General features: G+C 35.9%; 1 protein-coding gene and 1 pseudogene across 2 annotated transcripts in view; one reads left to right on the top strand and one right to left on the bottom strand.

The window, feature by feature from the left end:
• Positions 1 to 11,529, top strand: part of CYTIP (cytohesin 1 interacting protein) — a 65,776-nt gene extending 54,247 nt beyond the window's left edge. For both annotated transcript variants that reach the window (XM_057551404.1, XM_007183110.2), the window contains 2 exons: positions 5,719 to 5,785; positions 8,227 to 11,529. In XM_057551404.1, the coding sequence (XP_057407387.1) occupies positions 5,719 to 5,785; positions 8,227 to 8,687 (528 nt within the window). In that variant the 3' untranslated portion in view covers positions 8,688 to 11,529. The remainder of the gene's footprint in view (positions 1 to 5,718; positions 5,786 to 8,226) is intronic.
• A 12,876-nt stretch (positions 11,530 to 24,405) lies between these two features.
• Positions 24,406 to 24,615, bottom strand: LOC114238079 (U2 spliceosomal RNA; annotated as a pseudogene).
• Positions 24,616 to 26,821: the final 2,206 nt, after the last annotated feature.

The following is a 26,821-nucleotide window of genomic DNA, read 5'->3' as shown; positions in this document are numbered from 1 at the left end:
CTTCTTTTTCCCCAACGGACCTGCAGTAAAACCTCTATTTTTAAGCTAGTTCCGGATATGAATGGATCTTACAGGTTTCCAATTCTGATCCATTGATCAATTTGTTTATATCAAACTCAGCTATTGTACCTTTGTAATACATATTGATGTCTGAATGGGCAAGCTTTCCAGGTTATTCTTGGCCCTTTGATTGTCTGTATACATTTTAGAATCAGATTGTTAAGTTCTATGAATGTATGTTGGAGTTCTGATAGATAATACGGTTTTATATAGATAGATCAATTTGAGGAGACTTGACATCCATATGGTATTGAGTTTTCTTACTGACAGACTATCTCAGTAAATAATTTTTAATTATTTTCTTTGTCTTTCCAAAAATTCCTATAATTTTATGCAGATAGATCCTATGCGGCTTTTATTAGATTTATTCCTAAAAAATTAAAGTGATTTTTGTTCTTATTATAGTTTCTTTATTAAAAATAATGTTTTGATTGAGATTAGTGTGTAGATGTGTGAAATCAATTTTTCTGTGCTGTTATATTCAAACACCCTGCTAAACTATATAATTTCTAATAAATTACAGATTATTTTGAGTTTCTCATGAAGATAATAACTACCTGTTGAGAATGATATTTAGCTCTTTTTCTTATTTTGATACACTGGTTAAGGCCTATAATACAATGATGGATAGAAACTAAAATAGTAGGCATCCTTGCTTTGCTTTTGACCTTAAAGGGAATTCTTTTGATTCTTTCCTGTCTCTAGGGTTATACTTTTCAGGTTAAGGAGGCTCCCTTCTACACCAAGTTTTCTGGTAGTTTTTACAGTGCTTGTGTATTAAATTGTATCAAATACTTTTTTTCTGTAAGTGTTGAGGTGGTCTTCTCATTTATTTATTTTTAAAAATCTGTCAGTTTGGTGAATAACATTTAAAGATTTTCTAATGTAAAACCACCCTTGCATTTCTATAATAAATCCAACCTGGTCATAATTTATCATCTTTTTTATATACTTGTAGATTTGATTTGATAACATTTTCTTTAGCATTGTTGAGGGTAACTTCATCTTACAGGTAGAATGGCCTGTAATTTTCTTTTCTCAGACTATCTTTTTTAGTTTTGGTATCAAATTTACTGGACTCTTAGCATGAGGTGAGGAGTCTCTTCCCCTTTTTGTCCTCTGGTAGAATTCTTGTAACACTATCTGAATCATCTGGGCTTGTGTTTCTTTTTGATGTGAATACTTCTAAACTCTGTTTCAGTTTCTTTATTAGCTATAAGACTGCTCAGGCTTTCTGTTTGTGTTTGTTGGTTTGTTTGAGCCAGCTTTATTGAATGATGTTTTTGTTAATAAAGTTTTAAACTTTTCAAATTTATTTCATGAAGTTGATAATAAACATTTTGTTCTCATCTTTTTCTTTTCTATCACAGCTGTGTTTGTGTCCCCATTTTCATTAGTACTACTTTTTATGCCTTCTTTCTATTTTTTTTTTCCCCTTGGTAATTCTCTCTAGAGGATTTCCCATTTTTAAGCCCTTTTCAAAACCCAGTATTTCAATTTGGGGCAATTTTTCATCTTTTGCTGGTTGCTTTTAAGGTGTTCTTTTGTCTTTCCTGATTTACAGTTTCACCACAATGTGATTAGGTCTGGATTCATTTCTAAATTTATGCTGCTTGGAACTTGCAGTGTCCTTCCAGCCTAAAGACTTCTGACTTTCTTCAGTTTTGGGTAATTATCAGCTTGACCTTTTTGAATACACCTTCCTCATCATTCCCTGGATTATCTTCTGAAATTTCTGTTAGACATATTTCAGAGTCTTTTGATTTACTTTCCATGCTTCCTGACCACTTCAGATTTTGTATCACTTTATCTTTTTTTATTATGTTGTTTTTTATTGAAGTATAGTCGATTTACAATATTGTGTTCATTTCAGGTGTACAGCAAAGTGATTGAGTTACACATATATGTGTATGTTACATATATATGTGTGTATACATCTACTATATCTATATTCTTTTGTCAATTCTTTTCACTGTTATGTTATTTTTGAATTCCTTAGTAATATCTTCAGTAATGTTGTCTGTGTTCTGTATAGAATGTGTTCTTTCTCTTGAGTTTTAAAAGTTAATTTTTTATTTTCAAATAGTTCTTTTTCGTGTCTATCTGTTCTTTTCTTCCTTTGTTTCAAATTTCTTGTTCTTAGGAACATCACATTTCTCTCTCAGAGGACTGTAAATATTCTTATTTTAAAGTCTTTGAACACTTTTCTATTTTTATTTTGTTTGGAGAGAGTCCATGTACTGATTATCAGTTTTGTTGTCTTTCTTATCATTAAACTTCTGTGGAGCTCCGGAGTCTGGATTGCCTATTTCCCTGGGCCTCTCCCTTCCACTCAGTGTGAGAGTTGGGCAGTGGCCTGTGCTCTGCACTTCAAGGCTTCTGGTCTAAAGCCAGGTCTGGCAGCTTGGATGCCTTCCCTGGAGGGCCAGTGTGCTGCTCAGTTCAGGTCATGAGGCTACGTTTATGTGCTCCTGCCTCTCTGGGTACATGCTCTCCATGAGCTTTAGTCGCCCTCAACAGCTTTGCTCAGCTCCTTTTCACAATGGTGGAGCTTCAGCCAAGGTTCTTCTCTCAAGCAGGAAACTTGTCTTTGTCTCTGCCTCACATAATTGCATTTAAACTGTCGCCATAGGGTCCAATTTCCTTGTGACCTCTTTCTTTTTCTCCAGGTCCAGAAGACTTTTGGGTTCATTTCTGCTCACTTTCTTTCATTTCTGTTCCTTTTCTAATCTTGAAATTATGAGATTTCCAGCTCATCTCTTGAGCCAGAAATGTCTGGGTCTGACCTATTAACCAGAGTCAGGTTGGCTTCCCCTTTACACAATGACATTTAGTTTGTGCATCCTACGTGTGCATTGTGTCCCTCAAAGACTCTTTGTGGGGCCATAACCTCTTCTTTAGAAACAGTGGTGCCTTCTGAGCTGTGTTTTCAGGGATTCCCTTTCTCATGGCCTATGATTCAAATGTTTAACATGAAAACAGCACATCTAGTGGGCTGAGGGACCTACTTTTTAATCCAGCTCTGATATTTACTGGGTTTGTAGCCCTTGGGAAATATTTTGCTACATTGAACCTTTATTTTCTAATCTGGAACTTTTTAGGACAGTTAGAAAAATTAAACAGCATATTATCCATGAAAGCACTATAAAAGTAGTAAAGTGCTATGGAAATGTTTAGCTATATGTCTCATGTAGAATGAAAACGTTGAAGATTTGTTCAACCAAAATATCCAGTCTGTGATAGCTGAGTGTTGTTTCAGGAAGCCATCCTTTCATTTATTCGTTTAGTCAATATTTACTGAGCATCTGCTATGTACCAGGCACTGAGCTAGGCACAGTGAGGTGACGTGATCCAGTAGGATTAAATCTCACATGTACTTTAATTTTCTTCTGACAGTGAGAGGTTAGATTTGTCCAAATACACTACTGTGATATTAATAATAGGCCGACTCTGAGGAAAATAAGGAAGCTTCAATATAGACTAAAAACTCTTAGTCACTTTGACACATCTGCTCTTTGCATTGGTGTTTTCTTGGTTTAAGTGACGACATACTTAGATGACTGGGACAAATCAACAGATTTGACATTTAAAAACCTTGACTTTCACAGAAACTGTTTGGCAAGCTCTAACTTCGTATTTCTGCATAGTAAGTGCAGAAATACAACTTCCTCTTCTCCCTATAATTAGTTTTGAGCATCAGTCTATCCTTATGCTCCCCAACTAGACTCTATTCTCTTGCAAGAGATAAACCTCTTTAAGAAAGAAAAAAGGGCTTGGTATATATGCCAGATCCCTGCTAGTTCTGTACTTCCTGGTTTCCTAACTCTGACCTTCACGTGACCACAGGTTTACAAGAGCTGTAATTCAGGTAGCCCAGCAATCTCATAGCCAGGTAGACTATATTATAGTACAGAAAGAACAAGAAATTAACTGAGCCAGGTATTTTATGGCTTTGACTCATTGACTGCATATTATATTGACAACCATAATGATTGCTGCTAAATGTTACTCTTACCAAGGCTTGGAAAATCCTGCCCAGTGATTGTTCAATCCCTGAACTGAGGAACCAGCCACTTTCCCCCTTAAACACTTAATGACATTCTTGTAAAATTTCCTTTTCCTTCAGTCTTCCCGTTCCAAATGTGCTTTTTTTCCCCCTCTTCCTTTTTAGCCTTCATCTGCCCCTTCCAGATTGATTTGTACAAAGAACCACTTGTTTCCAACTAGGCTGGCTGTCCTTCAGGATAAGTGTCCCCAGGCAAATCTGAGCTGTGCTTACCTGCTGGACTTGCTGTGGGGACCTGAAATGGCAAAGGAAGGGGTGGAGTAAAGAACAAAGAGGGGGAGGGAGAAGGAGCCTTTTTGCCTTGTCAGATGCTTTCTGCTTGGTTGACTTTTGATTCCAGTCTGTGGGCTAGGCCAGGCCTCACGTGCAGTCGTGACCATTACAGCAGCCGTTTCATCCTTCCCTGGGCCACTGCTCTCATGTGCGGGGTAGCCAAGAAAGGAAGCAGTCAAGAAGTCAGGGTGCTTACAGGATTCTAAGTTTAGCCCTCCAAGGAAGCCTTTTAGAACTGGTCAGCTTCCCCTTTTGGGTATAGAAAATAAGTAGATATCCAGCAGAAAAGACTATTTTAGTGCCCCAGGCTTATAGAATGATGGTGGTATTTTTTTTTTTAATTGAAGTGTAGTTGATTTACAATATTGTGTTAGTTTCAGGTGTACAGCAAAGTGATTCAGTTATACATATATATTTTTTTCAGATTTTTTTCCATTACATGTTATTACAAGACACTGAATGTAGTTCGCTATGCTGTACAATAAATCCTTGTTGTTTACTATTTTATGTATAGTGGTGTGTATCTCTTAATCCCATACTCATAATTTATCCCTCCTCCCGTTCCCACTTTGATAACCATAAATTTGTTTTCTATGTCTGTGAGTCTGTTTCTGTTTTGTAAATAAGTTTATTTGTATAATTTTTCAGATTCCACATATAAGTAACATCATATGGTATTTATCTTTCCTGTCTGACGTACTTCACTTAGTATGATAATCTCTAGGTCCATCCATGTTGCTGCAAATGACATTATTTCATTCTTTTTTTATGGCTGAGTAATATTTTGTTGTATACGTATACCACATCTTCTGTATCCATTCAAAATGATCATGGTATTTTTTGAACATTTACTAAGCTGTACCCACTGTTCCAACCATTTTACATTTACTAATGCATTTAATCCTCATGACAATTCCCAGGTTTAGGTTCTGTTGGTGTTCTCATATTGCTGATGGAAGAAGCCTAGAGTGTAAAGGCTTGCCGAAACAGCTAGTAAATGGACACAAACCTAAGCAATCTGTTTCTCTAATATTTTTAAATAAAAAATATATAAATATCATTGTTTCTATTATCTGTTGTTTCTATTGAAATGACATCATTGTTTCAACTTGTTGGTGATACTAGATTATTTCTTGAGAAATTAGTGTTCCCAATATTCTGCTTTTATACAGAAAAAGAATCTTTCAAATGAATGGGAGGGATTGTTAGTGATAGAAAGAAATGAAAAAAAAATTAATGACAAATCTCAACACCTGGAAGTAAATTGCTATCTTCACTGGGGTTTCCAAATAATTAGCACTTTTCTTCTTCTTTCTCAGCAAACCTTGAAGAGAAAATGGGTGGAGTTCAGATCTCTGCAGTTACAGGAACAACGCCTGCTTCATGGTAAATGTGATTTCCTGTTCAGAAACCACACTTACATTTCATTCTTTCAGTATTTCTGCCTCTAAATTGTTTTAAGATTATCATCATTACAAGAAAAAAATTGCCTAGCATGGATTGAGAATAGTAGTCTGTGTTTCTTTGGCATGGCTTTTGGAGTGACCACTGTCTTTGGAGGAGGGGTAAGTCATCATCACACCCCCTCCTCCATACACATAACACATGCACATGAAAACATGGACACACGTGCATGTGTGCACTCGCTCTCAAGAGGCACCTGGGGATTTTAGAAGAGTAATATGAATGATTGCCTGATTTTCCTACTACTTCAGCAGATGAATTAAATTCCTGAGAATATCTACGGTTCAGGGGCTGGGTAGTTCTCAGAAACTCTTGAAGCTGGGAATGGTAACATGCTTCTTGGGTGGAGCTCCTATTATTTGCTCAAATTGTGTAAGTTACAGTAATGCAGAGAAATCCTTCTTCATGGCCCTCAAATCCAAAACAGAAATATGAAGGATCATTATAACAGTAAATGCATGGCTCTTGCTGTTGTGTACATTCTGAAAAGAAGGGTTGAGTTTAAAATCTGTTGACTTGGCATTTGCCATGTGACTGGTATAACCTGAGGAATGAACTTGTAGATACAAATAATTCACTGAAACCACTAACTGTGTGGGTGTGAAAAATAGGTTGTATCTTCTTCAGATAACACAGAGCTAACGTCTCTATTTATAACCTTAGAATATCTGTTTGTTAAAAGTGATAATCTGTTTACAGAAGAAGGATACATTTAATTCTTAATTAGGCACTAATTTATGGCTTAGAGGCTTGTGTTGAAGTTCTGTTTTTTTCAAAAAATGAAACATGTATGAGTTACTTCTCTTTTCTGTGTTTCTAAATTAATACTCTTAAAAACATATAGCAGGCTTTGTTGGGGGGTCTGAAGTTTGCTAACCAGACAGAGGCACATATTTCTGGCCACTTCCTGGATTTCTGTAGACTTGAGGGTGTTTGGAATATCTTTGCCTCTACTTCTGGAGCATCCTGGAGTGTAGATGGGGTTTGGTCTGGTAAGTGTAGGCAGTTCTATGGCTTTATGGAAGTGGCCTTGTATAGACACGATCCTTAGTTCAGAATCAAGGAGTTTGACTTTTCATAGGTCATTGTTGTACATATTTTTTGAGAGATTGATGGAGTTCTTTAGCTTACTTTTTCTAGACCTACAATAAATATCCAGGGCATGAGTTTCTACAAGTCAATTGCTCGCCAATCAAAAGAAATTCATCAACTTGTTGGGAGATGAAATAAAATAGGTTTTGTTAACAAAAAGGAAAGCATTATAACTAGTCACCACAGGGCTGGCCCTACTCAACCTTGCAGATCAAATGGAAAAATAAACAGTCTCTTTTTATAGTGTCAACCAAGGACAAAGGAGAGCAGAAGTAGAGATTATCAGCACAAAATAAAACAATTTCTGAGTGTGTAATGTTCTATTACTTTTCCTGAAGCAAAGTCATCTTCTAATGATGTTTTTCTCATGCTAGTATTACAAATAATCTCCTTTCTTTTAACAGCATACTAACCAACTCAAATAGTACAGAAACAAGTGGGATATGAACAGGCTGTTGGTGTGAGATTAAAATTTGAGTTTGGAGAGCCCAGATGTAGGTTATAAAAAGTTGATGAAGAAATTCAGCTAAGCAGATAACATTCAATTTCTTCAAATGAATTATTACTTATTTTAGGACAGGGATGTTTTCTGGGTACACTACCATTTCAAAGCATTTAAGTATTAAAGGATTTTCTAAGAATCAACTGGGCATATCAAGGCTGGAAGATATCCTTTCTGGTTTAAACATCTTTGAATTCTCTAATAATCAGCCTACAGGGGCAGGTTTTATAACTGTGTTTCCCATACACGTCAAGTGATGTTATAATAATTTTACAATTATTAAAAAAAGATAGTAACTAAAAATCAGAGGAACTAAAATCGAGAAAATCCATAAGAGGCATTTCCCCAAGTATATTCTTTGGAGCCCATTTCTATGATAATTTTAATAAAAGGTGGCATGGTCACTTCAATATAAGAAATGATTCTTTTGGAAATTCATAAGTCACACTGGCATACTGTTAGATGAGTTGAACTGTTCTCATATGAAGAATCTTGTTTCAATTTATTTAATCTAGCATTACCATTTTTGTCACCATGGAACCCTTTTACCTGGAAACTAGTTCATGAACAGATAGTTTGAAAAATCGTACTATAAGGTTTATTGAATGGTCTCATGAACAGTTACTTACTCATTCAAGTGAAAGTTTAGTGAAAAGTATTATTTACCCTTACTCTTTCTTGTGCCCTTCAAAGAGAAATTTGGTGTATTTACTTGTAAGGAGTGATGCTCAGATCCATTTCATAGTAGGCTTTGTTATCTGCTTTCTAGGTGATGCAGCTAACTGCCCAAGTTTGGAAAATATGGACATAGATGAATCAGCTTTGTTTGGACCGCTGCCTGGTTCAGCTCTCCTGGACCGGAGTCGATTATCCAGTGAGAGCAGCTGCAAGAGCTGCCTGAGCTCCATGACGATAGACAGTGAGGATGGGTACCAGACATGTGTGTCTGAAGACTCGAGCAGGGAAGCCTTCAGCCGGCAGACAAGCACAGATGATGAGTGTTTTGTCCTCAAGGATGGGGATGATTTTCTGAAGAGGTGTTCTTCGAGGAGGAACCAGAGCATTAGTTCTGCTAGTAGTGGGTCCATGTCTCCCTTGTGGGAAGGCAACTTCTCAAGCATGTTTGGGACCCTGCCCAGGAAAAGCAGAAGGGGAAGTGTCCGGAAACAGCTCTTAAAATTCATCCCTGGCCTTCACCGCGCTGTGGAAGAGGAAGAGAGTCGCTTTTAATGGGTTATAGTGCCTTTTCATATTAGCTTATTTCATAAATATCTTCAGATTCATTTAGACCAACTCCACCCAGCTTAGTGGGAAAGTGAAGATGGCTTGCAAAACTGACATCCCATTTCATGGCAATAGTGAACTTTATTTAAATTTTTGTATCATTATGTTTGCTCCTTCAATCATTTTTTTAACCAGAACAACTCAAGTTCTAAGCAGGCAGTAGGAAAATTAAGTAATAAATTATAAAATATAACAAATTAACACAAGTGCCTGCTCATTTTAATGCTGCCTGTGAAGGCAAGAGTAAAATTTATTTTCTAGATTATTCATGTGAAAAGTTGAGCACTTTTTGGAGTCAAGTGTGAATAAGAAAGTGACAGAATATAATTATTTGGAATACCTTCTGTAGGTTAATTGGTAGGTTACAAAACTTTATATTTGCTTAAGCTCAGTAGCCTTTGGGGGGGCTTATTAATAGGCAATTTTGAATGTTTCTGTTCAAATCTATGCAAGATTATAAACAAAGATGATCATCAGCCCTTTTTTACATCCACAATGACAATAAATCAGGAAGTATAAGATTTAATATGGGGGTTTAAACTTTATGAGATCTATGGAAAGATGTTATCTAAGATGGGTGCTAAGGAAGACTATAATAAGTCCTTTTTTATTGGTAGCCTAAACAAAATAGATGAGGATGTCATTCTTACCTAATTCAACTTTTGTTCTGCCTAAACATTGATGACAAGTCTAGCACTCTCAAGATCCTACAGCCTTGTGATTTTTTTGAACAAATGTCTAAAATTTGAAAAATTAGTCAGAAAAAGTATTTTCCTCCTATAGATTTTTTTCCACATTACTCCTCACTTTATATTATATATTCCAAATAGTTATTGCCTCAGCACTCTTTTGTCTATTAGTTATGTTAGTATCACATTACTTCTAGCCTTTCAATCATATTTTTATTCAATACCCATTAAAGTCCATGATTTCTCTGTTGTGGTGATAAAGCTGCTCATTACCTATATTCTAGGGTAGATAATCTGGACAATGCAATAAATAGTCCTTACTGATTTTAAATTGTGTGTTTGTGTGTGTGTGTGTGTGTGTGTGTGTGTGTGAGATAGTTGACTTTGAGCACAACTGATACACTTAAACACTTAAATAAACTGAATAAAGAGTGAGTCATTTTGAGAGAAAAAAAAGAAGTGAAGGTAAGGAAGCTTGTAGGGTAAGAAATAAATAATAAAATAAAATAGGAAAAGATTTCTAATTGAGATCTGCTTCCTATTAAGTCTCTGAATTCAGAAGTATCCAGTGGGCTCTGCTTGAGAATCATTCATGTGAAAAGCAGAGCTTTCACAGGAACAATAACAATCTTGTCCATCATTTACTGAATGCATAATAGGTTATAGATGCTTTCCACGTGATCCTGGAAATAACCCTGTAGAGAGATGTTAGGCATACAGATAAGGAAGCAGGTATTGGGAGAAGTTCCCATGGTCAGTGGCAGTGCTGATATTGGAAGCCAGTTCTTCCCAGCTCTAGCCTACCCGCTTAGTCTCTCTAGCTATTGCTTACACTTTTGCTGGTTCTGTGTAGTTATCACCACAGGACTACCTCCTGCCCCAATCCCAGGAAAATTCAAAATGCGCAATTGTAGATATCGCATGAATAAGGATATTGTAAATAGGAAAAAAACATTCCTATTTGGTAAATAGGAAAACAAACATATATTTAGGGTGACTCTTCCTTCTCGCTTCCACAAGCAAGTTTTCAGATATAAGCACATTAATAACTGCATGGTTAACAATACATTTATTTTCAACAAGGGCTTGAAAATCAATTGTGATTTGATTGATACTGCTTATTTCTCATCGTAGGCTAGAATTATCACGTTAAAGATCTGCTTACATGAATGCAGCATTATCTGTTAATCCTATTTCGCCAAGTCAAGGGGAAAGAAATATCACATTTATTTGAGGAAAGATGACTTTAAAGTCTTCTACAATGTGAACAATGTTTCAAGAACTACCACAGTTCATCTGGAAAAGCAGACAATATGTCATTTGCTTTTCTGTGGTTTTAAGTGTTAAATATAGTGTAATACTTTCTTACAGTAAGCATCAAACCCAAAATGGTACAGGGAAGAAGCACACAGCATGTTTTGCTGTAGTCTGTGATGAGCAGAATTAGAGTCAAGAATTAGATATGTTCAGGAAAAAAAGTTAAGCACTTTTTAACCAAAGTACAGGAAGTAAGGGTATGTCATGTTTTGTGTGTTCACAAGTTGTATGAAAACTCTTGTTTAGTGGAAATGTGGGTAAATTTCTCATAGCACAGCTTTTAAGACTGAATCTGACCTCAGTGGGGCTTTAGAAGATTTCATTTCTCTAATTTTCTGGTGCACAATGACCACAGTGACTCACTTTGCTGTAATTTACTGGGAAAAGAAAAATGAAGAGGTTTTTTTTAACCCCAAAGTTGTCAAATATGTAATGTTGGTGAACTTATTAATTGATAATTTGTTATGAAAATGCATTTTTCTAGTATGGCATTGATTGATAAGCCAAATTTGAATCAAGCCTATTGGGAATTACTCTGTCATGTGACTAAAAGGAACACCACCATGTCAAACAGGTTGGAACCATATTTTTTTAAATGAACTTTTATTTATTACTTTCTACTTTTCAATTCTTTTATATCTTAGTTGCATGATACAAACAGTATTAAAAATCCCAGTTTGAACTGAAAATCAAACTTGGACACAGTTTGTGTGACTAATCATAAAGTATAAATATTTATGGATGTATACAATCTAAGCACAGTAAATAATACATAACAACTATACTATCCTTCAGATTACAAAATTATTGGTGCTTTATATCCATTTCCTTACAGAACTATGGGCAATAAAATAAAAATTTGACACCTTTTTGAAATAAAGAATGCTATTCTTCAGTGTCAGAACTTTCTGCTCTCTCTCTCTCTCTCTCTCTCTCTCTCTCTCCCTTTACTTACTTACTTTAAATGAAATGGTTGTTTTAAAAGAAGATTAAAAAAAATCTGTGTGCCCTCTTAACACCTACCTCTTTGCGGTTCTTAAGAGGCATTACCTACTTAATTGAAGCTTTGCACTTGTATTAGCTTTCTGTTGTTGTTTGACAAATTACTGCAAACATAGAGGCTTAAAACATATTTATTATCTCAAAGTGTGGGTCAGGAGTATGGGCAAAGCTTACCTGGGTCTCCTCAGTGTCTCACAAAGCAGCAATCACGGTGTCAACCAGGACTGAGTTCTCATCTGCAGGCTTTATTGGGGAAGGATTTCCTACCACAATCCCTCAGGTTGTTGTCAGAAGCATTCCTTGTGGCCATAGGTTTCATTGCAACTTGCTTATTAAAACCCAGCAACAGAGAGAAAGAGATACTGCAAGCAAGACAGAGTCCTAAATAATGCAACGTAACTAGACTGACATCTCAGCACCTTTGCCATATAATAGAACATAATCACAGGAGTGACATCCTATCAATTGTGGTATATTGTTTGTTAGACACAATTCACAGGAACCACCCACACTCAAAAAGCAGGGCTTACACAAAGGCATGAACATCAGGAGGTGGGGATCGGGGGCTACCTTAGAATCTATTCACAACACTATTCAAGGAGTTCACAGATTGATAACTTAAGATATTGAGTCTTCTTTAAACTTCTTTGAGCAAAAAGAAATTGTGAATGTCACCATTTTTAATTTTTATAGAGAGAAATGTTAAGATTAACGACCTTTGAAATTAAAGAAACTGGCCAAGATTGTATAACTAGCCAAAAAGCTGAGTAGGAAACTGTATCCAGGTCTGTTATTGACCACCCAACTTTGTCCCCCAAGTGCATGAAATGATAGAAGATTTTAAAAGAATATTAAAGAGTGAACCAGTTACTTGCTTCCAAATTCTGCTCAGGGAATCTGAATGTATTTAAGTGAATTCGGTGATTGACATGCTGGACTTTATCACTTCTATGTGGGTGCATCTTTGTGAGCAGACGACAGGAATTCCACAGAAAAACAAAACAAAACTTTCATAATCAAAACTACAAAGCACAAAAGGAAATGATCAACCATGAGCAAATGTCAGGTGATTCCACAAATAGCAGAATTATTAGAACTTGAGAAAATAAAACAGTTTGAAAGAATATAAAAATGTATATCTTAGGAATAAAGGATAAGTCTCACAACTTGATAAAGAATATCTACAAAAAACCTACAGCTAATATCATAATGTGAGAAACTGGATGCCTTTTCTCTAAGATCAGTTACAAACTAAGGATGTCCTCTCACCACTTCTATTTACCACTGTACTGGAAGTCCTACTTAGTTCACTAAGACAAGGAAAGGAAATAAAAAGTATACAAATTAGGAAGGAAGACATGAAACTGACTTTGTTTTCAGATGGTATGGATGTCAATGTGGAAAATCCCCTCAAATCAACAACAACAAACATTCTGGAACTAATAAGTGAGTATAGCAAGGTCACAGGACACAAATAACTATACAAAGTCAACTGATTTCCTATATACCAGAAATGAACAACTGGGATTTGAAATTCAACAATCAATACCGTTTACAATTGTACCAAAAAAAAAAAATGAAACACTTAGGTATAAACCTGACAAAATATGTACAGAATTTATATGTGGAAAACTCTAAAACTCTGATAAAAGAAATCCAAGAAAATCTAAATAGATATTCTGTACTCATGGATTGGAAGACTCAGTAGTGTTAAGATACTAATTCTTCCTAACTTAATCTATAGATTCATTGAAATTCCAATCAACATTTTGCAATCATTGAGAAACTAATTCTAAAATTTATATGGAAAAGTAAAAGACCTAGAATAGCCATTGTAATACTGAAAAAGAAGAAGTATAAGAAGGAGGAGGAGAAGAAGAAAGTTGGAGGAATCACAATACCCAATTTCTAGATTTCCTATAAATCTACGATAATTAAGACAGCATGGTTTTGGCAAAAGAATAGACATATAGATCAATGAAACAGATTTGAGCGCCCAGAAATAGACCTGCACAAATATAGTCACTGATCTTTGACAAAGAAGTAAATGCAGTTAAATGGAGAAAGGACAGTATTTTCAAAAATGGTTCTTGAACAATTGGACATCCATATGCAAGACTTTACACATTTCATGAAATTAACTCAAAATGAATCATAGACCTAGATGTAGAACATAAAAGTATAAAAGTTCTGGACAATAACAAAGGAAAACATCTAGATGTCCTTGGGTTTCATGATAAATTTTTTAGATACACCAAAAGGATGATTTGTGAAAGAAAAAGTTGATACATTGAACTTTATTAAAATTAAAAACTTCTGCTTTGGGAAAGATACTGTTAAGAGAATCAAAAGAAAAACCATAGACTGGGAGAAAATATTTGCAAAACACATATTTGAAAAAGAACTTGCATCCAAAATATCAAAAGAACTCTTAAAATTCAAAAATAAGAATACAAGCAACCCAATCAAAGCATGTTCAAAAGATGTGAACACATCTCCGAAGATAATATGTAGGTGGCAAATAAGTGCATTAAAAGAGTTCAATATCATTTGTCACTTGGGGTTTACAAATTAAATCCCAAGTAGTAACAAGATACTACTACATGGCTATTAGGATGACTAAGATCCAGATAACTAACAATACAAATTGCTGGCAAGGATGTGGAGTAACAGGAATGCTCCTTCATTGGTGATGGGAATGCAAACTGGTACAGCCCTTTGGAAGACAGTTTGGCAGTTTTTTACAAAGCTAAACATAGTCTTACCATATGATCTAGCAATTGCACCTCTAGGTACAGGCATACCTTGTTTAATCGTGCTTTATTTTATTATGCTTCACAGATAATGTATTTTTTTTTTTTTACAAACTGAAGCACCTTTTTTTTTTTTTTTTTACAAATTGAAGGCAACCCCACATTAAGCAAGCAATATCAGCACCATTTTTCCAACTGCATTTGCTCACCTCTGTGTCACATTTTGATAATTCTTGCAATATTTCAAACTTTTTCATTATTATTATATTTGTTATGGTGATCCGTGATCAGTGATCTTTGATGTTCCTATTGTAGTTGTTTTGAGGCACCACAAACTTTGCCCATATAAGACGGCAAACTTAATTGATAAATGTTATGTGTGTTCTGACTGCTCCGCCAACCAAGTGTTCCCCCATCTCTCCCCCTCTCTGAGACACAACAATATTGAAATTAGGCCAGTTAATAACTCTACAATGGCCTCTAAGTGTTCAAGCAAAAAGAACAGTCACACATCTTTCACTTTAAATCAAGAGCTGGAAATGATAAAGCTTAGTGAGTAGGGCATGCTGAAAGTTGAGATAGGTCAAAAGTTAGGTCTCTTGTGCCAAATAGTTAGCCAAGTTGTGAATGCAAACGAAAAAATCTTGAAGGAAATTAAAAGTGCTACTGCAGGGAACACACGGATGAGAAAGTGAAACGGCCTTATTGCTGATATGGAGAAAGTTTGAGGGGTCTGGATAGAAGATCAAACAGCCACAGCATTCCCTTAAGCCAAAGCCTAATCCAGAGAAAAGCCCTAACTCTCTTCAATTCTATAGAGGCTGACTGAGGTGAGAAAGTTATAGAAGAAAAGTTTGAAGCTAACAGAGGTTGGTTCATGAGGTTTAAGGAAAGAAGTCATCACTGTAACATCAAAGTGCAAGGTGAAGTAGCAAGTGCTGTTGTAGAAGCTGCAGCGAGTTATTCAGAAAATCTAGCTAAGATGATTAATGAAGGTGATTGCACTCACCAACAGATTTTCCATGTAGACGAACAGTCTTTTATTGGAAGAAGATGCCATCTAGGACTTTCATAGCTAGAAAGGAGAAGTCAATGCCTGGCTTCAAATCTTCAAAGGACAGGCTGACTCTCTTGTTAGGGGTTAATGCAGCTACTGACTTTAAGTTGAAGTCAAAGCTCATTCACCATTCTGAAAATCCTAGAGCCCTTCAGAATTATGTTAAACTACTCTGCCTGTTCTCTATCAATGGAACAACAAAGCTTGCATGACAACACATCTGTTTACAACATGGTTTACTTAATATTTTAAACTCACTGTTAAGACCTACTGCCCAGAAAAAAAGATTCATTTCAAAATATTACTGCTTATTGACAATGTGCCTCGTCACCTAAGAGCCCTGATGGAGATGCACAATGAGATTCATGCTGTTTTCATGCCTGCTAACACAACATCATGGATCAAGGAGTGATTTTGACTTCTAAGTCTTATCATTTAAGAAATTCATTTTGTAAGGCTGTAGCTGCCATAGATAGTGATTCCTCTAATGGACCTGGGCAAAGTAAACTCAGGAAAAGAGCCATCATTCTAGATGCCATTAAGAACATTTGTGATTCATGGGAAGAGGCCGAAATATGAACGTTAACAGGAGTTTGGAAGAAGTTAATTCCAACCCCTGTGGGTGACTTTGAGGGGCTCAAAACTTCTGTGGAGGAGATAACTGCAGATGTGGTGGAAATAGCAAGAAAACCAGAAGTAGAAGTGGAGCCTGAAGATGTGTCTGAATTGCTGCAGTCTCATGATAAAATTTTAATTGATGAGGAGTTGCTTCTTATGGGTGAGCAAAGAAAATAGTTTCTTGAGATGGAATCAACTCCTGGTCATGATGCTGGGAAGACTGTTGAAATGATCACAAAGGATTTAGAATATTTCATAAACTTATTTGTTAAAGCAGCAACAGGGTTTGAGAGGATTGACCTCAATTTTAAAAGAAGTTCTACTGTGGGTAAAATGTTATCAAACAGCATTGCATGCTATAGAGAAATCATTCGTGAAAGGAAGAGTCAATCGATGTGGCAAACTTTTTTTTTGGTCTTATTTTTAAAAATTTCCACAGCCACCCCTACCTTCAGCAATCACCACCCTGACCAGTCATCAGCCATCAACATCAAGGCAAGAAGCTCCACCAACAAAAACATTAAAACTCACTGAAGGCACAGATGATGGTTAGCATTATTTAGCAATAAAGTATTTTTAAATTCAGGTGTGTACATTGGTGGGGGTTTTTTTAGACGATGTTATTGCACACAATAGACTACAGTATACAGTAAATATAACTTTTATATGCACTGGGAAACCAAAGAATCATGTAACTCTTTTTATTGAGATATTCACTTTATTGTGGTAGTCTGGAACTGAACCTTCAATATCTCCCAGGTATGCCTGTATTTACCTGATTGATTTGAAAACTTATGTCTACACAAAAAAAACACACACAAATATTTGTAGCAACTTTATTCTCAATCACAAAAAAATTGGAAGGAACTAAAATGTCCTTTATCAGGTTAATGGATAAACAAACAATGGAATGTTATTCAACTATTATAAAAATGAGCTCTTAAGCCAAGAAAAGACTTGATGAACCTTAATTGCATGTTGATAAGTGAAAGAAGCTAGTCTAAAAGTGCTACATACTGTATGGTTCTACTTACATGACATTCTGGAAGAGACAATACTATAACAATAGTAAAGAGATCAGTGGTTCGCAGGGGTTTGTGGGTGGTGTGTGGGGGGGGTGTGTACGTGGAGAAGGTTGAATCGATGGAGCACTCATGAGTTTGTGTGTGTGTGTGAGAAGAGGTAGAGGTTTATTGAAATACAAACATTCGAGAACATGTAAGATAGAAAATGACCACAACATATACAGACACTTGTTGCAAGAGCACTTCTGAGGTATTTACCCACTGCCTAGGCTACCCATGTGCTATCACATTTTTTCCTGGTTAAATACAAGTAAGATGGGGAGGGGGAGGGGACAGAGCGGCCCTGGCCAATGGCTGCCATGTGACCTCAGGGCTGCACCATCAGGTGAACTCCTCTTGGCCCAGGGCCCCATTCTGGGGGCACCTGCTGGCGCTCCCACCCTCGGGCTTTCAGGCTGACACTCTGCTGTTGCTCTTGAGGGCAGCGAGGGCTTGCTGGCACTCATGAGTTTTATAATGTTCTCTTAGTCTACACGGGCTACTGAAATAAAATACCACAGACTGTGTGGCTGAAACAACAGATATTTATTTTCTCTTAGTTCTGGAGGCTGACTGCCCAGCAGAACCTTGGGGGTAGGGAAGCTATCTGAGGACAAAGAAACCATCTGCAACCCAGGGAGACAGCTCTAACCAAAAACTGAACCCTCCCAGAACTTGGTCTTGGACTGGATCTGGAACCAGCATCCAGAAAAATGAGAAAACAGATTTTTGTCGTATAAGCTATCCAGTCTGTGGAATTTTGTTATGGCAGCCTAAGCTGACTAAGACAAGAGTGGCAAACTACTCTGTATGATATTGTACCAGTAATTGTGGATACATGACACTATGTGTTTGTCAATATCCACAGAACTTTCAGCACAAAGAATGACTCAATATATGCAAATGAATCAAAACCAACTTAGGAGTTTGGGGGATCCCAGAATTGAATGCAGAATGTGACAAGACAATCTAACTGTATTAATAATGTATGCAACAACCTACTTAAGAAAGTGGAAGGAAAAGAAGCTGACCTAAGTAACTTTGAAAACGACTTAAGTCTGTAAAATTAAAGGCAAAAAAAATGATAAATGGACATTTGTACTCTAATTGAAACAGTTGTTTCCCATGGGGGTACCAGTTAAATATTCTGATACTGGTATACATGTATATTGGAATTGAACTATTAATAATTAAGTGGCTGATTATGGGAACCAGGTTTTTCACTGTTACAGTGAGAGTTTACAGATTAGCAATGGAAGAGGTTAGAATGATCCATATGGAAAAGGATTAAAGCTGGAGACATCAGAATTTAGTCACTATAATATTAATATAGATACGGATGATTACATAGAGAAATACTTATAGATATGTTATATACATGGGTTAATATACACACATGTATTAACTTGCTCTGTCAGCTGAGAGGGCCTAGAAGCAATATCCTGATTGCAGTGAGCACACCTAGCGCTAAGATCTTGGTTTCTAACACCATTCTCCAATAAAAGAAACCAGCATTCTTCGTAAAAAAGACTGATTCTGGGACAGGGACAGAAAATGTACAAGAAGAGCCTGGAGTGTTTATAGTGCTAGAAAGTAAGAAAGTATTTAAAAAACAAAAGGAAAAAAACCTCACAATGATGGGGATATATTGAAGGGACACAGGAGCCAATTGAATGAGCTTTCAATGGCCAAATATGGAACAGTGTGAGCAACAAAATAAATAAAAGAGTATTAGATTATAGCCCAAAATATAAAATAAAATCTCCTTGCATGAGTCCATCCACATTCATATAAATAGATGACTGAATAAATAACAAGTGGGGTGAAGAGACAAGTCTCCTGTGCAGAAGGATTCCAGGTAATTTATGTAGTTACTCTACCCTCAAGGAGGTGGAACAGAAGTCCCCATTCCTTAAACAAGGTGACTTCCTTCCAAGGAGTACAAGGTAGGAAGGGGAGCAAAGAAGTAACTCTACAGTATATACTCGAGAAACACTACTTCAGTCAGATGATCGAGATCAACATCAGTAGTGACAGGGCATGTTGATAGTATGTAGTAAGATATGATATAGTAAGAATGGTATTTACCTCTGTGCTCTTCCTCCCCTGAACCTATACCCTGAGTCTAATAGCAAGAAAAACATTAAAAAAAAACATAGTTAAAAGATATTCTACAAAATACCAACCAGTAGTTCTCAAAACTGTCAAAGTCATCAAAACAAGTCTGAGAAACTGTCGTAGCCAAGAGAAGCCTAGGTAGACATGATGACTTAACATAATGTGGTATCTGAATAGCATCCTGGAACAGAAAAATACATTAGGTAAAAGAAATTCTGAATAAAGTATGGACTTTAGTTAGTAATAATATATCAATATTGGTTTGTTAACTATAACAGATGTACCATACTAATGTAAGATGTCAGTAAGAGGGGAAACTGGGTGCAAGGTATATGGGAACTCTATATACTATCTTCTCAATTTTTGTGTAGATATAAAAGTATTCTAAGAAATAAAGTTTAGTAAATATAAGGATTTTGAAGTTGATTAAAGAGAATAAAAAGGATAGAAATCATAGTGGAATAAAAATAGTAACATTAATTGGGACGATATAAATAAATATAAACACATTTCTTTTCTAAAAACATTGTCACTGAAATTAAATCTTCACAGTGGGTGGAACAGCATATCACACATAGGTACAGAGTGAATTTATGAACTGAAAGATGGAGGAAATTATGTTAATGTAGAGAGAGAGAGAGAGATAAAGAGACCGAAAGTATTAAAAACAGGTTAAAGACAAGGCAAAGAGAATGGAAAGCTCCAATACACATCTAATGGATATTCTGGAAAGATGAAATAGAGAAAATGAGAGAGGGGTAGTACTTGAAGATTTGATGATTAAGAATTTAGCAGAATTGATAAAAACCCAAGAATGGCTTGATCAGGGCAAATAAAAATAAATTCACACTCACACATTATAGTAGAACCATGGAACACTTAAGCCAATGAAAAGAATCTTAAAAGCAACCAAAGAGAAAAGAGAAATCACAAGGAACAATAATGATGTTGACAGAATCAAGTTTCTACATCTGTAACAGAGAGGAGACCTACTAAATTCCTCATGTAAAGAATGCCACTTTGTGATATCTTTTGTGTGATTTCTTACTAGCCTTTCCTAGGGGCAGAATTTAACTTACCATTTGTGGCGCGCACGCTTTTCCTTCTTTATTATATTTCTGCAGTTACTAGGTAAGGAAACGATTAAAGGGACAAGGATTTGAATATATGTATGTAAAAGAATACATATATTCAATCTTTACTTGTTTCTTCAATCATCCAAGTCAACAAATAATTTTTGAGCTAATTCTAATTAATGGGAACTCTTAGAAAGTCAAAACAACTAAAATCCCTTATCTCAAAACGTAGAGTTCTGTCAGAAGACACATATTGATATTATAGCATGATAAATTCTTTTTTTTTTTTTTTTTTTGACTGCACCGTGCGGCATGCGGGATCTTAGTTCCCCAACCAGGGATCGAACCCTTGGCCCCTGCAGTGGAACTACGAAGTCCTAACCACTGGACCGCCAGGGAATTCCCCATGATCAATTCTAAGGTAAAGATATGTAACGTAATTTAAGAACTTATACAAGGGCCACTTAACTCAGACTGGAGTTAGAAATGTGATCATTATTTTTCATAAACCCTTCGGGGGAGTAGTGCAAAGAACTTCACCTGGTTATAACATTAAAGCAAACATATGACAAAGGAAATTACAAAGTTTTTAATCTAAGCAAATCACTTGGATTTGAAGTAAGCTTTCCTTTTCTTCACAACTGTGCCAGTTTGGTGATTATGACTTGAGAGGCTTCTGGTCAGGTCACAAATTCATTATTGATGAAAGTGTGTGATCAGGCTGAAGAGCAGAGCAGGTGGAATGGTACCCACTTTCCTTCCCAACGACCAATGAAGAGAGTGTCTTCCATTCTTGCCACACTCGTTTCCTACCTGAATCTCCAAATACCAATGAACCAGTTAAACCAGAGAGGAAATGAGAAGAGGAATAGTGTTTGCACTGTTTGGTGAGTGAAATTCTGTAATTGTCTTGTCCTCAAATGCTCAGAATTAAGTAACTAGGTCGATATATCTTCAAATCTAATTGACTAAACAATGCAGTTTACAATTATAATATTGCTTCAATATAGTAATTCTACCATTCTTGACCATCAATAACTAAGTGGATTTTTAAACTATTTTTAAATATAAAAAAAATAACGAAACCATAGAAGATGATCATGGGTATGAGTCTGATCCTAGCTAGCTGCACTTGAAGGCACGGCTGTCATTTCCTCACCACAGTGTGTGACACTTTATTTAGTTTTAAAACTGTAGACAGAGCCACTGATTCAAAACAGGATGTGGGTAAACAGTTATGCATAGGAGTTGCTGGACTAGACGTGAGCTAAGATAGTGGTTCTGAAATAGCATCTTCAGACCAGTGCTGGCTTGCTGTGTAAGAATCACCTGAGAAACTTGTTAGGATGCAGATTCCCAGGCACCAGATCCCAGAGAGTCTGTCAAATAGGTCTGGGCGGGGTCCTGGAATCTTCCTTTTAAACGAGCTCCCCAAGAGGTTCTCACACAGATAGCCAAGGAACCACACTTCGAGAAACACAAGAAGCTTACAATTTCTCTGCCAGCTCTGGTCGTGTTAAAGGGCTAGATTGAGTGATAAAGAGAGAAGTATAAGAAAAAATTATGAGAAATCTAAAAAATATTTAAAGTGTCTTTAGAAAAAAGCTGCCTCCTAGGAATTTCCTGTTTGATTTCCCATCAGGGCTGTGTGAAATCTTTACCCTTTCCAGCCTCTATTACCCCTCATTTTCAGTGAGTGGCACTAACCCTTACTCCACTGCAGTGGAAGTCTTCTGAAAGGAGTTTCCTTAATTCCCTTCCCCCATTGACTTCTGTCTCTCTTTCCCTTTGCCCCTGTTTCAGAGATAAGGTACTGACTGAAGTGAATTTATGTTTTTCCCATCCCTCACATCTTTTTTACTTACCCACGGATTTCTTCCATTAGGCCCATAAAGGTTTTCTATTTTTCCTTATTCTGAATTTAACCAGTTAGACCTGCTTTTCCAGCATGAAGTAAAAAGATCACATCTCTTCAATATTTAATTTCATGAGTCCACGATCTGCTCAGCTTTGCAGGAGGAGATTTTCATTCATGGATCCTGTTCTGCCTTCTATCCTAAATTCCCTGAGAATCGAGGGTCCTTACTTGGTGGTGCTTCCAAACTTCCTGAAAAGAGAAATGGAGAATTTGAAATGCCACTAGTGGGCCCAGGTTCAGTTACTGTTCTGCTACTGTCACAAAATGTTGTTACCGAAATCCTGCCCTGTAGAGTTCAAGGCACTGACACCATTCCTACTCCTGAGCCTTCAAGATCTTGGTATTTCTTGGAAAGAAGCCAGTCTAGGTCATCTGGTATTTAATGCAGCCAAAAGAATGTGAGCTTCCAAGATGCCAGTTCTTTTAGCTTTCATTCACGTGCTCCATCTTTTGTCTTCAAGACCCCTTTCGTAATGGGATGGCTGAATTGGAAGGAGCTGTGGTCTAATTTTCAAAATGAAGCAACCCCTCTTTGCACGCCTAGCAAGGTTCAGGTATTAAGCAAAACCCACCAGTTGAGACTGATCCTTCCCTTGTGGTGAAATCTCTTTGGGAGCTTTTCCTGTTAGTGGACCTCATTAAAGACAATCTCAATTTATCAGAGGTCTTAAGTAGCTAATTTTAGAGTCTAGAGAGAGGAACCAGTATTTCTTTTCTGGCTTCTTGATTCTCCTCCAATGGTGTCCAACTTCGCATACCAAGGACAGCCATTGTTTGCTGATGAAAGGTCCTGTTTTATCTTTACACCTGGGAGGGTAGGTTGCTACTTGTGTTACAACTAGCTAATTAAAGAGCCCTTCTAGTGATTCTTCCCTTATTAACAAAAATCATACTTCAAGATAACTTGCTGTCTCCACTTCTAGGCTTAGAGAAATTTGTCGTAATTTTATATGCCTTAAATATATGTGTATATATATGTGATATATGTGTATATGTATATATATGTATATATATATACACACACACATGCATATGTATACATCTGTATATATGCATCTTGACTGATTTCTTCTTGCATCTGTTGCTGTATCTTTTTCCTTCTGTTAACAACTAATCTTGGAAAAGTGTCATTGACAGCCTTCTAAAGAACAGTGTTATGGTTGTTTTAAAATTCAACTTTATTTTCCTCAACCTCTTTGTAATATTTGATATCTGTAATCAGACTCTTTCCTTTATGAAATACTCTGCTCCTGCCTTCTTGATTATTCCTTTTCTGATTCCTCTTTCAGCCACTTAAATGGAGACATTCCTTAGGTTCTCTCCTCTCTATATTTTTTTCCTTGGGGTTCTCATCTTCTGTTACAACTTCAAATATCACTGCTGTATACCTCAGCCATTTTCCCAGATCAGAATTCCTTGCTCTTAATCTAACCCTCTGACCTTATCTTTCCCTGTCTCTCCTACATACACTGTATTGTAATTGTATTGAATGAACAAACTTTTCTGTCTCTATGACTACAGAGATTAGAGAGAATGCATAAATGAGTGGTGTGGGTCAGGTAAAGACAAATCATTTTGTAACAGACACTCAGCCTCAGTGTCAGGACAACAGGGAAAGGTGGGCACTCAGGAGGTTGTGGCCAGGAAACCAGCTGCTACTCAGCTCCAGTGAATTGTTTTTCAGGTTTTGTTTCCTTCCGTCCCTCCTTCTTTCCTTCCTTCCCTCCTTCTTTCCTTCCTCCCTCCCTCCCTCCCTTCCTTTTGAAAGATTGTATTTAAATACTCAACAGACTTAAAATCTGTCACAGAATTTGCAGGCCAGTAATAATGAGTTCTTTCCCTTTTTCTGTCATCGGAGTTGGCACATGAACCAACTCTGGGTAGAAAGATACATTGAACTTAGAAGTGGTATATTGCCAGGCCAATATTGAGTTGACGTTCACTGCTTTTAGCAAAATCTTTGGATTTTAATACATGATCATGTTTGCAGTATCTATGCTAATGTTACAATTCGAGATTGTAAATCCACATGTTTTACTTTTGTGCAATGGGAGGTTTTTGATTGTTGCTATTTTAAGGGGAAGAATTTCACATTCAAAATGGTCCAGAAGACATTTATTGATGTTTTTGCCTTAAAAACAAAAAACTTAAAAATGTTGTGTATGCATTACTACGCCTGGAACAGACAAAAATTTGGCAGTCATTTTAAACTGATAAGAACAGATACTACACTTGATCTTAGCCTAAAGACCAAGAAGCGATGGCAGTCATTTTAGAAAGGCAACAGAAGTATGTGTGCCCTTTGGGTTTATTTTGGAAACAAAAAAGAATTTGAAAATGTCAGGTTTACAAGAGCAGAATCCCCTTGCATGCTGCCAGAACAGGGAACATGCTTAGCAGGAATCAAGCACGGATTATGGACAGTCCTCAAACGAGAATGTTCATGAGCATAGTTGCCTGGCAGTGACAAAACAATTTTTGTACTGTTATTAAATCAAATTAGAAATTTTCAGTTAACTCCTCTTCACTTCCTCAGAGGTATTTTTGTCAAAACTTTGGTGAGTTTTCTTATAGATCTTTGTCTGGGCATTGATATATTAAATTGTGGTTTAAAAAAAATGTATATATAATTTATATATTAAACTGTACTTTTTAATATCTAAAAAACCAAAAATGTTTAATATACTTATATAAACTGAATTATACCATATATAATACTCAGCAACTTGATGTTTTAAATTTCATTAGTCCACTTATTTTTGTAAAATTTACAATCAAGTTTTTAATATCTAAAGCCCTTTAAAATTTATGTTACCTTGAAATGTTTTCTTCTAATTAGCATTTTAACTATCTTAATGAGTCCCTTGCTTATGCTAATGATTTCCTGATTTTCTTCTTCCTTGTCTATGTTAGTTCCAGATATCCAGTCACTCCACTCCCACCCCATCCTCCTTATCCTATCTGAGGTTTAAGATTACCCAAAACTTTCTAGTACTCGTTATGGTCCTGACTCTTAACTGAACCATTTTCCTCATTGTAGCCTTTTGGTCTATCAAGGTAATACTAGCCTTAGGGTTGAAGTGAGGAATGTCTGCTCTTTTTCTATCCTCCCAGAGAGTTTCTGAAAGGTTGGCATGGTCTGGTCCTTGAAGGCTTGGTAGAACTCAACTGTAAAATCACCTAGGTCTACTATTTGCTTTGCAGAAAAAGTTTAAAATTTTTTATTTGATTTTCTGTACTAATTTTAGGATAATTCTGTTTCTTCTTGAGACACTTTTAATAGTTTATGTATTTCTAGAACTCTGTTCATTTTGTGTAACTTTTCAGAGCCTTTACTATAATATTTTTCATAGTATCATTTTATTTTCTTTTTAATCTCCAAACTTTTAATCTAACAAACTTTCTGGTTATGTTACCTTTTAAAAATCCTAATATTTTTTGTCTCTTTTCATTGTCCTTCTTCAATCTTGGCAGAGCCTCATCTATTTTATCAGTCTTTAGAGAATAAACTTTCACCTTTGTTGAATTTATTGTATTTCTGGTTTTGATTTTATTAACTTTTGCTCTTTTAAAATTTTCTCCTTCCTACTACTTTCTTCAAATTTAGCCTACTGTTATATTTCTGATTTCTCATGATGGATTTGTATTTTCTAAAGTAATAATTGAAGGTCATAGATTTCTTTCTGATGACTAGTTTGGATGCATCCCACAGTTTTTGACAAATATTTGATATATGTATTTTTTTATTGTTGTTTAGTACTAAATATTTTAAGTTTGCATTATTACTTATTTTATAAATGAGCTATATAGAATTGTGTTTTATATTTCCAAATGTATGGGATGCTTTATTTAACTTTTTGTTATTTATTTCTTAATTAATTATAATGCAAATAATATGGTTTGCATCATGCATTGTGTTTAACATGAGCTGAGATTTTCTTTAGCTTTTTACATGGTCAAGTTTTTCTTGCTCCACGTTTATTGGAGCAGACGTGTACTCTAATTTCTGGCTGTAGAATTATATATAATTCATCTTTCTGTGCATGGGCAATGAGAAAGATGTTTGAAAGTCTTCCACTTCGGGTTAGATTAGTCAGTTTCTCATGTTTAAATAATATTTTGCTTTATGTATTCTGAAGCTATTTTATTAGATGTATAAAAGTTTAGAATTATTATATCTTTCTGATGACTGGCTACTTTCAGCACTTTGTAGAGGTGACTTTGTCCCTATAATACTTTTGTATTAAAGTCCATATTTCTAATATTAATATATATATTTCAGGATTTTTAATTTTGTTCTTATTTGCCAGATGTATCATTTTCCATGCTTTCCATGTTTTTGGATCTTTATTTATATATATATTTAAACGTCTTTATTGGAGTATAATTGCTTTACAATGGTATGTTAGTTTCTGCTTTATAACAAAGTGAATCAGCTATACATACACATATATCCCCATATCTCCTC

Source organism: Balaenoptera acutorostrata, chromosome 8 (genome assembly GCF_949987535.1).
Source record: "Balaenoptera acutorostrata chromosome 8, mBalAcu1.1, whole genome shotgun sequence".
Lineage (NCBI taxonomy): Eukaryota > Metazoa > Chordata > Mammalia > Artiodactyla > Balaenopteridae > Balaenoptera > Balaenoptera acutorostrata.
This window is presented reverse-complemented; position numbering and strand designations above follow the sequence as displayed.